Source organism: Mustela nigripes, chromosome 14 (assembly GCF_022355385.1).
Source record: "Mustela nigripes isolate SB6536 chromosome 14, MUSNIG.SB6536, whole genome shotgun sequence".
In the NCBI taxonomy this organism is placed as follows: domain Eukaryota; kingdom Metazoa; phylum Chordata; class Mammalia; order Carnivora; family Mustelidae; genus Mustela; species Mustela nigripes.
In genome coordinates, this window is record NC_081570.1 from 54927442 (window position 1) to 54944128 (window position 16687).

Below are 16687 nucleotides of genomic sequence, written 5' to 3' on the forward strand. Positions count from 1 at the left end.
TCACCTTTGCCAAAGTTGCCAAAGTTGCCAAAGGCCCCCAAAGGCTTCCCCTAACATAAATGTTTCTAATTAAAACTACATCTCCTCACATATTAAGAGTTCAGATTTTTAAAAAATCTTTTAAACATATGGATTAAAAATTAACTTTTGAAATCCAACTTGTGTCTAACTTGAGTTCTGCCTTTTTACTGTTTGGGTGAATGAGAAACAGTAAAATAGCAATATAATAACACACATGATGTTCAATTCTTTATAGGACTTTAGCTTATTAAGGATAAGTTATTCTTTTAAATTATTTAACAGTTCTGAAAAAAGTCAAAGTTATACTTTGAAAAGGCAATGAAGTTCCAGTGTCAACTAACAAAAAGTTATTTTAAATTTTACTGTTTTTTTAAAATTGCATGAATTGCTAATGTAATACTATTTTCCAATGATTATCCAAAATGCTGATATATAATTAATTCCACATGCATCAAGTTAATGGTACATTTGTCTTATCTGATACCCAATTATTAAGAAAGGTTATTGGTGTTATTTGTCTTCAAACAGCCAATTTCCAGAAACAGTCTGTGTCATTCTTGGTCCCAAATGAGACTTGACCATAGAAATGCTGACGATTGAGGAATCTAATTTAGATCATAAAAATTCATGAACTAGTTTTTCTTGTTGATAATTATTTCCTAATTTTGTCCTTTTATTTACTAAAAATGTTGGCTTTTCTTGAACAGAAGACTGTTGGCTTGTAGTTCCTATGTCAATGTTTTGCTTTCTTACACCATCCGTTCACACATTATTTTGGTAAGAGTTTCGTCAATGATCTTGGAACTTCGTTATTTGCTTTTTGTTACTTAAATATTGCTCTATATAATATTTTTTGAGGTGTGTAATTTTCATTTCACTAGTTTAACAAATCATCCATTGGTGTTACATTATTTAATTTATGGACTTCGAGTATATTTTTTAAAGGCTTTGAGCGATGTTTGACAGGTGAGGCACTGAATTTGCTCCTTGGTTTTATTGTAGAAAACATTCTTTCAAAGTTGCCATGTCTAGCACTCATTTCTTGAATAACACTTCCATCAAAGAAGCCAACAAATTTTTTTGTTAGGCTGGAAAAAGTCTGTGAGAAATTATAGAGTTTACTCCAGGATATGTTTTCAAGTGTCTGCTTATTAGTTTTCTTCCTTAGTTTACCCTCTACAACTCTACGGCCCACTTCAAAAGATATTGCTTGTATATCTCTTTTCCATGTTGTAGGCATAATTCTTTTAGGTTTGGAAGATATAATAAATTGATCACTAATTAAAGATTTGAGGATTTCATAATTTCTTTCTAAAACAAAATCTGCTCTCTTATATGGGTAAATGTTTTCCTTTTCCATACAATGGAGAGGAAGCCTATTTTTTGTCAAAAGTAACATTTGTACATATCCAGTCTCATGGAAAATTATGGGATTTGTGTCATTTTGTTCCTGTGGATTAAAGAAAAGAGTACTTAGTCTTGTTAGTGTGACAAGAAGGCTATATATATTTTTAAACATGAGAATAAAATGGTAAAATATTCTAAAAATGATTACAGAGATTTTTTAAAATATGAACAAGAATGGTACTGAAAAACACAAAAAAGATGTACTTGTATATGTACTTGTATATGACATACTTCCTTCTCTTAATATTCTGTTGAGATGATAGGGGTAAAATCTGAACTTTTGGCCTCCTACAATTTTTTTTTTAAATAAAGTGAGATATGAACAAATCAATACATTTCTTAGATGTGTGAGATGTTGTCATTGGAAAATAGGATAGTTGGTGGGATGGAACATTATTCTGGTATTTCTTTTCTTTTCTTTCTTTCTTTCCTTTTTTTTTTTTTTTTGTTCTGGCATTTCTTAGGTTCCCATGTTCAGAAATAAGAAGCATACCACCAAAAAAATGAATTAAGCCAAAGATCTTAAGAGACATAACTAATTATAACCAAAATTACAAAGTCTGGATATCCTAATAATTCCAAGAATATAAAAAGTATCTTTATAATATTTTATTTATTCTAGTACTCCAACCCTTACTTAGCACATAAAAACACTCTATATTTGTAGAATAAAATAGCCAGAGTAATAGGCTGACTTGAAAAAATAAACTATTTTTTCACAGTGATAGCAACTCTTTCCCATATTTCCATTATAGGGCAAAAAGATTAACTCCAAAGAAGCTGGTCAAATATTCCTATTACCAGTGTTTACTTTGCAAACTTTAAGTCAGTGATTACCACCTTTCCTTTAGAAATATAATTAATGAAGAAACCAGGATCATCTAACTGTACATCAGAAAGATATATTGTTGTCTATAATTCCTAAAGATAATGAAAGATCTAGTTTTGCAATCCACTGGGATGTCAATGTCACCTTTTTAACCTCGGTAGTAGAGATTCATCATTTTTTTGGTCTGTCCAACACCTCTGGAAATGTTCTTCGTTATAAATCTTACACAGAGGCAGAAACTAGCTTTATTAGCTTCCCTTGAGTTTAGGGCATAAGCATGTGACTTAGACTCTGCCAATCAGATACACCTGAGATAGTCTTCAGTTCAGAGAAAGCAAGCACTGGGAAAAGTTAGCTATTGTGAAAACCACTCTAGTGAGAATGGTAGCAGATATATCTGCTTTGAAGAGCAGGAGTGGCAAAGATCTTAGAAATAGTATGTCCTGCCCAGAATCAAAGTCATTAATTCCATAACAAAAGCATGGGTCCCAGTGGAGCAGTCTGGGGTTGTAGCTGGGTGACTCCTGACCGTATAGTTTTCAAGCCAGATTGTCTCTCCAGCCTTCCCAGAGATTCTGTGAGCTATCAAATATCCTTCAATGGATGTATTTTCTGGTTCAAATAGCTAAAATAGACTGTTAGAAAAGTGAAATATAATGCAGTCACTTTGAAAATACCATTTTTCTTTTATAATCAAAAAAATGATAAAGCCTTCTTCATAAAGAAAAACACAAAACTTATAGTTGATGCAAAGGAATTCCCACTTTTGTGGTGGCAGTTCTAAAAAGAGCATTAAGAATCTAAGTATTGTTACTTTGCAATTGAAACTGAAAAGTTAAAAGGATTTGTCAAAGATTCCAGTCACTAGAATTTAAGATTCCTACAAGCAGTAATTATACACATATTTACTGAACAATAGTAGATATTATTACCACATGAGAAGTTACTGTCTTTGGTGGACTAGTGTTGATTATCTTGGCATTTGGCTTTTTCAGCTCATCCTCAAAGCACAAGGGAAGCAAGCTTTTCTTTCTTATAGAACAGTAATCACTTAATTGATGATTTTTGATGGTTTTGTTTTCTTCTGTGCTAAAATCATCCATCTGTGGGGCAGATTTTCTTCTGAAAATGAACACAATTGCAGCATACATAATGATAGGGTTGATTTCAGTTTGTCAGTTCTTGTCTCCCTGATCCCTCAGGGTCACTGCCAGCATTTACCCCAAATCCTCAGCCATACACTTTCAACATGATAAGACAATTCCTTCCAGCCTTGTAGGAGGGAAATAGTAAAAGCAGGGGTGGAAGCAATACAGTAGTAATATGTATGCTTCTTTGACTTTTGAGTATGGAGGAGGTATACTGTGTAGAGTGAATATTATACAAAGGTAGAGAGATATTTGCCATTTGTTGAGATTCTGGGGAAAAGGTGCTTTGCGAAGCAGCTTCCTGACGACAAAGGGTGGCCCCAGCTTTGTTAACAGAATGCAATGGTATGGGATGGTTATAGGCAGAAAGAAGATAGAGTTTTCATTACAGATTTCCTTTGGTTCACATAGGACATGGACACTGAGTTTAGGCTTACCAAGGTGGTTGCCATTTGAGAGGTGAGGAAGCCTATGTCAAAGGCCTGGCATGAGTGAGGTATAGGTTGTCTAGGGGAAGATGAAGGTCATGATGGGAGGCTTAGAGAGTTCTACCACACTAATGAGTTGAGAGTGGACCCAATCCAAGTTTAGAGAGAACAGACCATATATTCATGAACTACAGATGTCGGCAGCCACAGAACACCTAGAAATGAAACCAGCAATACAAGGGCATTAACCAAGATACTGACTCAAGTACCTTTTCCTCAATGTCACAAAGTCCAGTGAACATCTCGTTCATATACTCAGATACCATCTTAGAAAGAAACAGAAGGACTGAGATAAACTTAGAGAGGCTGTACATTATTGCTCCAAAGTGTAAAACATGCAAGGTTAACAAGATTTTACTCTGAGGATCTAATGAGAAAGATCAGTACTTTATACAAGACTACAAAGCTACTTTTCTTACATCCATATTGTAGTGTATTTAAACTTGTCTCTACTAGAAAAACACAGTTGTAGTCTCTCCATTCATTTTTGCATGTTCCTCTTTCCATTTGCTTGTGAACTTGAAATGGATAGAGTGTGAGTTCAAGGTATAAATGTGCTGCTGACTAGTAGAGCACTCTTAGACCAGTCACTGGCTTGCAGTGTAGGCCTAAATCTTAATACTGTGCCTGAATAAATGCATTCTGGTCTACTAAAAAAGAAAAGGCAGAACTCTTCCTATAAGAAACATCACTGAACACAATAAAATTATAAAAATGTTAAAATAAATTACCTTTTACTGACATAATCTTCTGAGTGACCAGCCAGATCAAATGATTCCCCAGGATTTTTTTCAGTTTGAGCTGAAATTATAAAAGATTTTCATAAAAGACACTCACATATCATGGCATTTAGAAATAATCTTGTATAAAATATTTTACAATGTAAAACAATATTGGAAAGGACCTGGTATAGGGTTTGATCTGCAGTAGCTACTCAGTAAGAACTTTTTTTTTTTTTTTTTAAAGTAAGAACTTAAGTGGACCACACAGAACTGGAAAAGACTGAGGTCAAGGATCTAATGTTTGGCTTAGACAAATCAAACATAAAACTGGCCTTGGAGATTTTTGTGAAAGACATTCCCAAATTTTTAAATCTTTCCAAGATGCAAAGTCATTATTAGCCAGTAGGAAGCCTCAGATGGTTAAACACTATTGGTAAAGAGGGAGGTTAATTAGCAGAAGTCACGCAGATCTTGCCATCTGGCATGAAGGAGATGTCCAGGGTTGAACTCTTCCAAGTATGCTTAGCGGACACTCTAGCATTTCTCTAGTTTCTTAGAAGTGTTCCCAGACACATATGCTATTAGCAGTAAATTCAACTTTTCTCTTGTCCTCGAGTAGTTTGTATTCTAGTTCAATGTTTCCCAACATTTTCCACAGCATGGCAAACATTTTATTTTTTTATTTTTATTTAAATATTTTATTTATTTATTTGAGAGGGAGAGAGAGTGTGTGTGCAGAGGCTGGAAAAGAAGGAGAGGGATAAAGAGGGAGAAGCAGACTCCCTACTGAGCAGGGAGCCCTACTTGATAGGGACTCAATTCCAGGACCTCAAGACCCTGACCTGAGCTGAAGCCAGATGCTTAACTGTCTGAGCCACCCAGGTGCCCCCATGGCAAACATTTTAATTAATATTCTATATACAGTACACTGGGATAAACACTTGAGTACACTTTGTGGCCAGACTGACATAAGGCCAACACAGCACTCTTGAAGGCTGAAGGATCAATATTTCAGTATAACAGGTTACCACAGAAGCCCTATTCCAACACAAGGAAACAGTCAACAACCAAGCAAATAAACCAACAAATAAATACATAAAATAATTTCAACCAATTGTAAGTATTATGAAAATAAATAAACATGGCACCTCACATATGGTGGCTATAGAGGCCTCTCTTAGGAGGAGATATTTGAGTTCAAGTCTGAGAAAAGATGCAACAGGTGAAGCTTTGGGAAAACAGACTACTAGGCAGAGGAAACAGCAAGTATTAAGATCGCAGCATGAAATCAGTTGGGAATGGTGAAGGAACTGAAAGGCCAATATTGCTGGAGTGTAGTGAATGAGGGGGGAGCGTGGAGAAAGATGAGATGAGAGAGGTAGCAGAGGCCAAATCATATAGAGGCACATAAGGCATACAGAAAACTTAGGACATTAATCTGGTTATGACAGAGATCATTTAGAGGGTTTTAAGCAGAATAAGAAAGAAGTTTGATTTATGCTTTAGGAACATCATTCTGCCTGATCTGAGATGGACAGTCTGGAGGCATGGAAGAATGTGGATAGCAATAGTAGCAGTGAAGTGACCAGTTAGAAGGCTGTTGCTGTGGTCTAGATGAGACATGTTGGTGGATTAGACAAGGACTGTAGCAGAGGGAATCTGGGTAACGGCCAGCTTCACGTTATATTTTGGGGGTTGATCCAACTACACTGACTCATGGATGGATATGGAAAATAGAGAAATCAAGAATGATACCTAGGTTTTAGCCTCAGCTAAAACCATTTACAGAAATGGGAAGGGCAAGTAGAGAGACAGGTCCACTGATAGAAATAAGGGGCTGGGTTGAGGTTCCCTGGTTTGTGAAAAATCACTTCTTCCCAGGGCCAACTTGGTAACCAGGAGCTAAGTAAGTTAAACCACTTCGGCGCATGATAACTGGATCTGCCATATCCCCAGTATTTCCCTGGCAGGGGAGCTCCATTCACAACTCTAGTATCTGGATCAGCCTGAGGGCCATGAAGTCTGAGTGGCAGCAACTGCAAAAGTTCTGAAAGGAAGGAGTAAGGTGAAGTGAGTAACTGGAAGCAAAGAGAGAAACTTCTAAAATTGTAAAACATATGGAAAATAATAAAGCTAAGAAAGTCAACAAAGTTAACAAGTAGAAGATAAATTCAGTAATAAAATTAAATAGAAGAATCTAAAAACAACTTTAAAATTCTAAGGTGTATATTAGCATCATGTCATAGTTCGACAGTGTCAATTGTTGACATCTTAGATTTGACAAAATGTGATATGTCTAGGAACTTTAAAAATATGAATGAAAAATATTCATATAAAAAACCCAAGATATTGTGAGATGAAAACAGGCTGAAGAAGGAAAAACTCAATATAAAAAAATCTTGGAAATCTTGAAAATAAATAATATAACTCTAGATTACATCACAAAAGTGAGAATTAATGGGCTGGAAGAAAACACCAAGGAATTCACTAAGAATGCACAGAGAGAAGCACAGAATTTGATAAATTATGTTATATGTTTAACTATCATTGACTTTAAAACTAACCCTATTTTGTATTTTAAATGGAGCATTAATATTTATTGCATTTATACAACTCTTTTCCCAGGTTGTTTTAGATTATTATTTAATAATCTCCAGATCATTTTAGATATAGTAGATTATTTTTTAAAGATTTTATTTAGAGGGGCACCTGGGTGGCTCAGTGGGTTAAAACCTCTGCCTTCGGCTCAGTTCATGATCTCAGGGTCCTGGGATCAAGCCCCACATCAGGCTTTCTGCTCAGTGGGGAGCCTGCTTCCCTTCCTCTCTCTCTGCCTGCCTCTCTGCCTACTTGTGATCTCTGTCAAATAAATAAATAAATAAAATCTTTTTTTTAAAAAAAGATTTTACTTAGAGAAAGAGCGTGCACAAGAGTGCAAGCAGGGAGGTGGAGCACTGGCAGAAGGAGAGAGAGAAAACATCAAGCAGAGTCTGTGCTGAATGCAGAGTCCTATGCAGGGCCGAGGACTCTCCTATGACCCCGAGATCATGATCTGAGGCAAAACCAAGAATTGGACACTTAACCGACTGAGCCACTCAGGCACCCCTAGGTTATCTTATTTTTGGTGTTTTAGACTTCTGCAGTGTTAGTCTCTTGCTTTCTTTTTTAACCTAACTTATGGAAGTGTAATTTGCATACAATTAAGTGTATGCATTTTACATGTATATTTTGATGAATTCTGACAAATAGAGTCATGTAAGCATCAACAAAATCAAGATATTGAGAACTTCCATTATTTCAAGATAGTTTTCCTATGCTCTTTTTCAGCAAACTTAATCCCTTTGTTCTGTTTTCTCTTTCAAACACACTGGTTATTTCAGGTTTGGATACCTGTTTTGTTCCCTCAGTATACTATCTTTTCTAATCCAGTCATGGTTCTGTCCCTTCACATTGCATTCTATGTGATTTTCCTAAACCTGTCCTTCGTATCTTTGATTTGGTTTACTCCAATGTTTATTCTACTCTTCACTCTTTTAACATAATTTTAGGCTGTGAATTACCTTAAAAATATTTTTAGCTCTGACAGCACCATTTCATTTTTGGCAATTATCTTTTATATCTTCGAATCTTGTTTCACAGAATCCTCACATTCTTTAAACTCTTGAGCATATAAAACAAGTATTCTCTAAATTTCCTCCTGTTTCATGGGGTACAATTTCCATCAGAATGTGACCATTAGCTATCTTTTAAATTATCTCCTTATTTGCTACAGTATATTTTAAAAATCCCATGTTCTTGTTTTTCCATCTACTCACTTTTGAATCAGGACACTTAAAACCAGGCTTGGTGCTAGTCCAAAAATAATAGAGGGAAATTTTTGGACACTCTCCTTGTTTATCTGAATACTGTTAAATCCTCATCTTAGAAATTAATAGGCAAATCCTGGTGTTACCTTATGTTATGAGTTCAGGCATCCAGCTGCCTAAGAAAGCTGGCAAGGGAGCTGGAGCCCTGAATCATAATGGGGAAATTTGTTTCTGTTAACTGTATGTTCTGTGAAACCTCTTCACCAAACCTCTGATTCGGTGGTGATGGTGGTGGGCACCCTGTCCATCTACGTGTGAAGAGCCACATGGGTTAGAGTTCTTCACCTCTGTCTGGAGTAACCAATTCAGTTTGAGGAGGCATTTAGTCAAAGAAAGGCCTCATAGCTCTTGGGCTGTTTTATGGGGTCATATGTTTTTTCTTTACACATTTATCCTTGTGGCTATTACTCATACTTGCAAAGATGATTCCTAGGAAATTGTATCTTATCTCTTCTGTTGTCAACCCTCCTTTCAAGACCTTGCTTATCTAAGTTAGAGGTTTTCCCTCTGAGTACATTCAAAGCAATACTAGGAATCCAAAGAAAGAAAGGGCTAGGTATGATCATTACATTTCTCTCAAAACACTGCTAATACAGATTTAGACTATTTGCAAAGAGGAAAGTGAGAGGGGAGGTTTTTCCATCTTTCTGTGACCCATCATTAATAACAAGCCCCTTTCCCTTGAGCATGTGTGCTGGTGGGGTTAATAGAAGTATTTTCAGAATATCTTCTACCCGCTTTTTAAATACTCTTGCTTTCTTTTAGGAAATGGAATTGTGAATCAACTTCTGGAATCTTCTTTCAAACTACTTCATTTTGTCATATGTAGCAGATTTTCTTTGAGTTTAGGGTAAAATGTCTTCGTTTCAATTTAATGAATTTTTCTTCTTTTTGTTATTAACTTTGGTCAAGATAAATTTGTATTTATGTTGCCAAATTTCCCAGATGTCTTAATTTGGGACTTTGGTAAAAGAACTATAATGCTTCTTCAGTAGAGAGACTCAACAAATTTTATAAAGGGAAATTTGCTTTGTTGAATGAGTAGAACAGCCTGCTATTAGGAAACACTGCAGATAGGAATAATGTGGTAAAAAGAGGGTTGCTTACTCAACAGTCCCCTTTCCCCCTTTTATGCTAATAGAACTCTATTTTATTCACCCTTCTCCAAACAACCAAGTCTTTTGTGTATTTCACGGGAGGCTGGGCTCCTTCCTAACTCAAGGAAGTGAAACTTTAAATGATTTCAGCCTGTGCTTTTCAAAATGTGAGCTATAACCTATCAGTTTAGATACTAAATTAATTTAGCATCTTTTGACCAATATTAAAAAAAATTAAATAGAATAGAATACAATGTATTATGTGTGTCCTTAGTCATAACTCCACAAAACACTAAAGTACCACAATCAAGTACAGCTAACAGAGAAAAAGACAATTAGGATACCATGAAGCTGAATCATATTATATATAATATATGAAAATTATATATTATTTATTATATAAAATAATATTTATATATGTTATTTATTATTAATATATGACTCTATATATTATTATATATCTTATATGGACCATGTTAAAGGTTTGAAAACCTTATCTAAGCTGATAATGATTTATTGGTTTAGATATGGGTGCATTAAGCTATTCTAGCCAAGGAGACAACTGGGGAGGTCTACTAGAGTGTTTTGAGGAGGATTTTTCTCATTTTACAAACGGACCAAAAAGCTTTTCTCTTTTTCAGTGGATGTTGTTACCCATACAAGTTATCTTGAATAGTAGGCACCACAACATACAGTAGGTCTAGGAGGACATGCTACATTTTAAGAAACTTGAGGAAAGATGGAAGGACTGGATATATCCCATCAAGCTCCTGACTTAACCAAGCCTGGAGCTGCCTTACTGATAGACTGCTTATTATTTGAGATTATAAATATCTTTGGGGCGCCTGGGTGGCTCAGGTGTCTGCCTTTGGCTCAGGTCATGATCACAGGGTCCTAGGATCCAGTCCTACATCAGACTCCCTGCTCAGCAGGGAGTCTCCTTCTCCCTCTCCTCCTCCCTCTGCTTGTTCTCTCTCTCCTTCTCTCTCTCTTAAATAAATAAATAAAATCTTTAAAACAATAAATAAATAAATATCTTTGTTGTTTGAGCCATATATAGTCAGAATTTCTTTTAATTACAGCTGTAGTGTCCCAAATATTAAAGATGAATAAGAATCTATCAGGTGGACGCAAATATCATTCTCAATGGAGAAAATAGAGCTTTTCCGCTAAGGTCAGGAACACAGCAGGGATGTCCATTATCACCACTGCTGTTCAACATAGTACTAGAAGTCCTAGCCTCAGTAATCAGGCAACAAAAAGAAATTAAAGGCAAATCAGCAAAGAAGAAGTCAAACTATCATTCTTTGCAGATGATTTGATACTGTATGTGGAAAACCCCAAAGACTCCATTCCAAATCTGCTAGAACTTGTACAGGAATTCAGTAAAGTGTCAGGATATGAAACCAATGCACAGAAATCCGTTGCATTTCTCTACACCAACAACAGGACAGAAGAAAGAGAAATTAAGAAGTTAATTCCATTTACAATTGCACCCAAAACCACAAGATACCTAGGAATAAACCTAACCAAAGAGGCAAAGAATCTATACTCAGAAAACTATAAAGTACTCATGAAAGAAATTGAGGAAGACACAAAGAAATGGAAAAACGTTCTAAGCTCATGGATTGGAAGAACAAATATTGTGAAAATGTCTATGCTACCTAAAGCAATCTACACGTTTAATGAAATCCCTATCAAAATCCCATCCATTTTTTTCAAAGAAATGGAACAAATAATCCTAAAACGTACGTGGAACCAGAAAAGACTTCAAATAGCCAGAGAAATATTGAAAAAGAAAGCCAAAGTTGGTGGCATCACAATTCCAGACTTTAAGCTCTATTACAAAGCTGTCATCATCAAGACAGCATGGTACTGGCACAAAAACAGACACATAGATCAATGGAACAGAATAGAGAGCCCAGAAATAGACCCTCAACTTTATGGTCAACTAATCTTTTACAAAGCAGGAAAGAATGTCCAATGGAAAAAAGACAGTCTCTTCAACAAATGGTGTTGGGAAAATTGGACAGCCACATGCAGAAGAATGAAACTGGACCATTTCCTTACACCACACACAAAAATAGACTCAAAATTGATGAAGGACCTCAATGTGAGAAAGGAATCCATCAAAATCCTTAGGAGAACACAGGTAGTAACTTCTTTGACCTCAGCCGCAGCAAATTCTTCCTAGAAACATTGCCAAAGGCAAGGGAAGCAAGGGCAAAAATGAACTATTGGGATTTCATCAAGATCAAAAACTTTTCCACAGCAAAGGAAACAGTTAACAAAACCAAAAGACAACTGACAGAATGGGAGAAGATATTTGCTAACAACATATCAGATAAAGGGCTAGTATCCAAAATCTATAAAGAACTTATCAAACTCAACACCCAAAGAACAAATAGCCAATCATGAAATGGGCAGAGGACATGAACAGACATTTCTGCAAAGAAGACATCCAGATGGCCAACAGACACATGAAAAAGTGCTCCACATCACTCGGCATCAGGGAAATACAAATCAAAACCACAATGAGATACCACCTCAGACCAGTCAGAATGGCTAAAATTAACAAGTCAGGAAATGACAGATGCTGGCAAGGACGCGGAGAAAGGGGAGCCCTCCTACACTGTTAGTGGGAATGCAAGCCGGTGCAACCACTCTGGAAAATAGCATGGAGGTTCCTCAAGAAGTTGAAAGTAGAGGTCCCCTATGACCCAGCAATTACACTACTGGGTATTTACCCTAAAGATACAAATGTAGTGATCTGAAGGGGCACATGCACCCAAATGTTTATAGCAGTAATGTCCACAACAGCCAAATCATGGAAAGAACCTAGATGTCCATCAACAGATGAATGGATAAAGAAGAGGTGGTATATATATATACAATGGAATACTATGCAGCCATCAAAAGAAACGAAATCTTGCCATTTGCAATGACATGGATGGAACTAGAGGGTATTATACTCAGTGAAATAAGTCAATCAGAGAAAGACAATTATCATATGATCTCCCTGATAATGAGGAAGTTGAGAGGGAATGTGGGGGGTTTGGGAGGTAGGAAAAGTATAAATGAAACAAGATGGGATTGGGAGGGAGACAAACCATAAGGGACTCTTAATCTTACAAAACAAACTGAGGGTTGTCAGGGTAGGGGAATAGGGAGAGGGTGGTGGGGTTATGGACATTGGGGAAGGTATGTGCTATGGGGAGTGCTGTGAAGTGTGTAAACCTGGAGATTCACAGACCTGTACCCCTGGGGCTAATAATACATTATATGTTAATAAAAATTATAAAATTAAATCAAATTAAATTAAAACTTTAAAAAAGAATCTATCAGGTGGAGAAATATGTTCTGAGCATAGAGACCAGAATGGATCAAATTACACAGTATTCAGAACAGATCGTGACTGGAATCAGTGAGGATAAAGAGACAGAATAGAAGTTTGGAAAAATCTTATATACCATACTAAGGAATCTTGATTTTACCATTTTGTAATAGAATGAATAACATCATTCAGATGTTATTAAGTAGAGAAATAATGTGGTGATATGATCAGATACTGATATTCTTTAATTAAAAATTTTCTTAATACTTATATCTTAAAGTTAGATGCAGTTAATTTTCAGCTATTTCCATATAAAAATGCAAAATATATACCTGCAAATAAAGTAGAGTCTTTTTCCTTCTTATAAGCTTTGGATTGAATCCTGCGTACAGGAGAAATGACTGTAGGACCCAGTGTTCTTCTACATGGTTGTGTATTCTGTGGATGTAAGTAGCACAAAGCGTTAGCATTCTTCACCTAAACATCGGGGAAAATAGAAAACTACCTTAGAAATTATTCCTTTCCAGGTATATTGATAAATAATTTAAATTTAATTATTCACATTTGGCATATCTAATTATGAAAACTAACAGCTGTTTGGTTCTTTAAATACTTCCAAATATAATGTTCACTTAATCCTCAAAAGCACCCCTATGATATGAATGTTAATAACTCTTGATAGAGGAGGAAACAAATCACAGAAATTAAAAAATTGGTCTATGTTCACACTTCTTGCTAACTTTTATTTTCTTTGTCTCCATTATATTCACATATAAAATTTATTTCTCCAAATAAAAGGAAAGTGTGAAGTTCAAATACTGAGCCAAAAAAGCCTTCTTAGTTTAAACAGAAACTTTACTCATACATAGAGTAGATGCAGCAGTATACTTCTGAGTAAAAGGGGAAAACAGGAAAAAGTGATCTAGCCTTTCCTAGGTTAGTGTCTCAGATACTATTAGATGTCTAATATAGAGGGAGATTTTGGTGATCTACTCTATCCTTACAAAGATTATTGATGTTTTTATTTTAACAATTAGCTTGGTCAGGTTCAAAATGCCCTCTGTCTTTGGAGCAGCAGCTCAAATCTCAGTTCAGTTGTTATATCCTTAGCTGGGTTGCCTGCAATCTCCCTAAACATGCATGGTTCAGGGGTCAGTGAGAGACTTGGATAGGGGCTACCTACCATCTTTGGCTCTCTTCTATTAGTCCTCCTTCATTTTTTTTTTTTAACCTTTTTTAACCTTTTTAACCTTTCTTATTTTTTTATTTTTATTTTTTATATTGTGTAAGTCACCATAAAATACATATTAGTTTTTGATGCAGTGGTCCAAGTTTCATTGTTATGTACAATATCCAGTGCTCCATGCAATATGAGCCCTCCTTAATAACCATCACCAGACTCACCCATCCCCCCATGACCCTTCGCTCTAAAACCCTCAGTTTGCTTCTCAGAGTCCACAGTTTCTCATGGTTCATCTCCCCATCCAGTTTCCCCCAATTCACTTTTCCTTTGCTTCTCCTAATGTCCTCCATGTCATTCCTTATGTTCCACAAGTAAGTGAAAGCATATGGTAATTGACTTTCTCTGCTTGACTTATTTCACTCAACATAATGTCCTCCAGTCCCATCCATATTGATGCAAAAGTTGGGTATTCATCCTTTCTGATGGCTGAGTAAAAGCTTCAGTTGTCCTGAACATTGCTCTCTAGCTCTTCTGGCCAGAAAATTACATAAGTTTTCCATTGGCGTTTTAGATGCCCCATGCAGTGCTAATTTCATCCACCCTTCAAGCTAAAAGCCATAAAAATAGCAACTTTGCTCTCAACTTTGCTCTATGCTTTTTCTTTGTCACCTTCTTTTGTTTACTCTTTAGGGTCTTCAGGTGGCTTGTGTGTGCAGGCACACGTGTGTGTGTGTGTGTGTGTGTGTGTGTGTGTGTCTTGTGAGTATCTTGTCTAGAGTTTATAGTCATTGAGATGGGATGGTATAATAGGGACTTACTCAGCAATACTGCCTCAGAATTCTCCAGAGCTTTTACTACTTCCATTATCTTTTCCAGTTGCATTGCTCAGTACTTGCATTAAAACAATACAATATTATTTGTAAATAATAATGGTGACAAGTGTCACTCTTGCCATGCCATAGATTAATGTATTATCATTAATTATGAAATTGGTTATTAGTTTTATATACGTATAATTTGTAAAATTATGTTGATATTCTTTATCATATTAAGTATTTTCTGTAGTCTTATCAAAGATGGTTATTGAATTTATCAATTGTATTTGAATCTTTTGGTATTAAAGTTGTTTTCCAATGAAACTCCAGGCTTAAAATTGGCAGATATTTAGGGTGAGAATGAAAATAAAAGTTGGAATTTCTGAACCAGTTGTCACTTCCCCCATTTCCCACTTACTCTAGCCCACATACAAAGTTATAGGAAATTGTATTTAATTAATCCCAGGATAAAATAAGTGCTCTTCTGCTACTGAACTTACTGCTAATATGAGTTTGGTTCCCAGGATGAAACTCTCTACATTTTAGCATCTGAAATACAGACTACCAGTCAAACTACCTGCTCTCTGCCCTTTTATGCTAAAGTAAAGCTAGCTGGTTGAGAATTCTGGTGTATACACAGAAGAGCTGGTTCTCAATTCTAAAGAAATGCTTATTTATAAAATTAATAGCAGTTTCATAAAAAGATTAACCCATATCTTCAGTCTTAAATATGAATAAATGAAGATTTATCATATATAATAAAAATCAGTAATTTCAGAAATACCCATCATGATAAATAAAAGGAACACTAACAACAGAAAAGAGAGGATAATTCAAGAAACAGAAAATAACTTAAGAAAATGAACTCTAATATCCTCAGAAAACATTGAGAACAAATATAATGGGAGACTATGAAAAGAAAAAAACAACTAAGAACAAGAAAGAAATTTAAAATGTCATTACCAAACCAAAATGAAGTAAAAAGATCAGAATAAAGGGCAAATTTTCAGAGACAAAAAAAAAAAAGAGAATAGCAATATAGAAGATCAGTCAAAGAAATCTATTATCTGACCATTAGAGAACAGAGAAAATAGTGGAAAGGAAACTGGAAAAGAAATGACAGAAAGACATTTTTGAGACCTAAAGAAAGACATTTGAATTTATGGTGGAGTTTATAGAACACTGAACAGAATGAATTGAAGTAAAATTACCACACTCAGACATATCCTTAGACCATTCCAAAACAACATTAATAAAGAGAAGATTCTAGAAGATTACAGAAAAAAAAAAGTAAGATGACTTACAAAAGACTGAAAACTTTTCATTAGCACCATTGAATGACATAGAACAGTGGAGCAATGCCATCAAAGTTTAGGGAAAAAAATAATTTTAAACATATAATTTGACTCAGCTAAACTATCATTCATATACATGGGAAAAATAAGTAAATGACATTTCTAGGGAAGTTTCTTGAAGAAATATTCTAGGAAAATAAAGATGAAATCCAAGAAGAAATAAGACATGGAGTACTAGAATCTGGCAACTAAACCAGGAATGGAATGACCCAGTGACAACTCCAGAGCAGGCTTAAGAATAATGGATCAAATTTAAAACAAAAGTCACGGGACTCCAACGAACAATTCCTCCAAGAAGATTGGAATGGATTCCACTCAATAGAGAGAACAAATAAGGAAGCTTGACTGTATCCACATATAATGAGAAAGTTACATGTTTCTTTTTCAGAGGCGGCATATCTTAGAGGTAAAGAGTATGTATC

General features: G+C 35.4%; 1 protein-coding gene across 1 annotated transcript in view; it reads right to left on the bottom strand.

The window, feature by feature from the left end:
- Positions 1-353: 353 nt before the first annotated feature.
- C14H1orf141 (chromosome 14 C1orf141 homolog) overlaps positions 354-16687 on the bottom strand; it is a 41795-nt gene continuing 25461 nt past the window's right edge. The window contains exons 5-9 of the mRNA XM_059377092.1: positions 13245-13389; positions 6504-6662; positions 4625-4694; positions 3190-3379; positions 354-1471 (exon numbers count right to left, since the gene is read on the bottom strand). Coding sequence (XP_059233075.1) covers positions 899-1471; positions 3190-3379; positions 4625-4694; positions 6504-6662; positions 13245-13389 — 1137 coding nt within the window. The 3' untranslated portion in view covers positions 354-898. The remainder of the gene's footprint in view (positions 1472-3189; positions 3380-4624; positions 4695-6503; positions 6663-13244; positions 13390-16687) is intronic.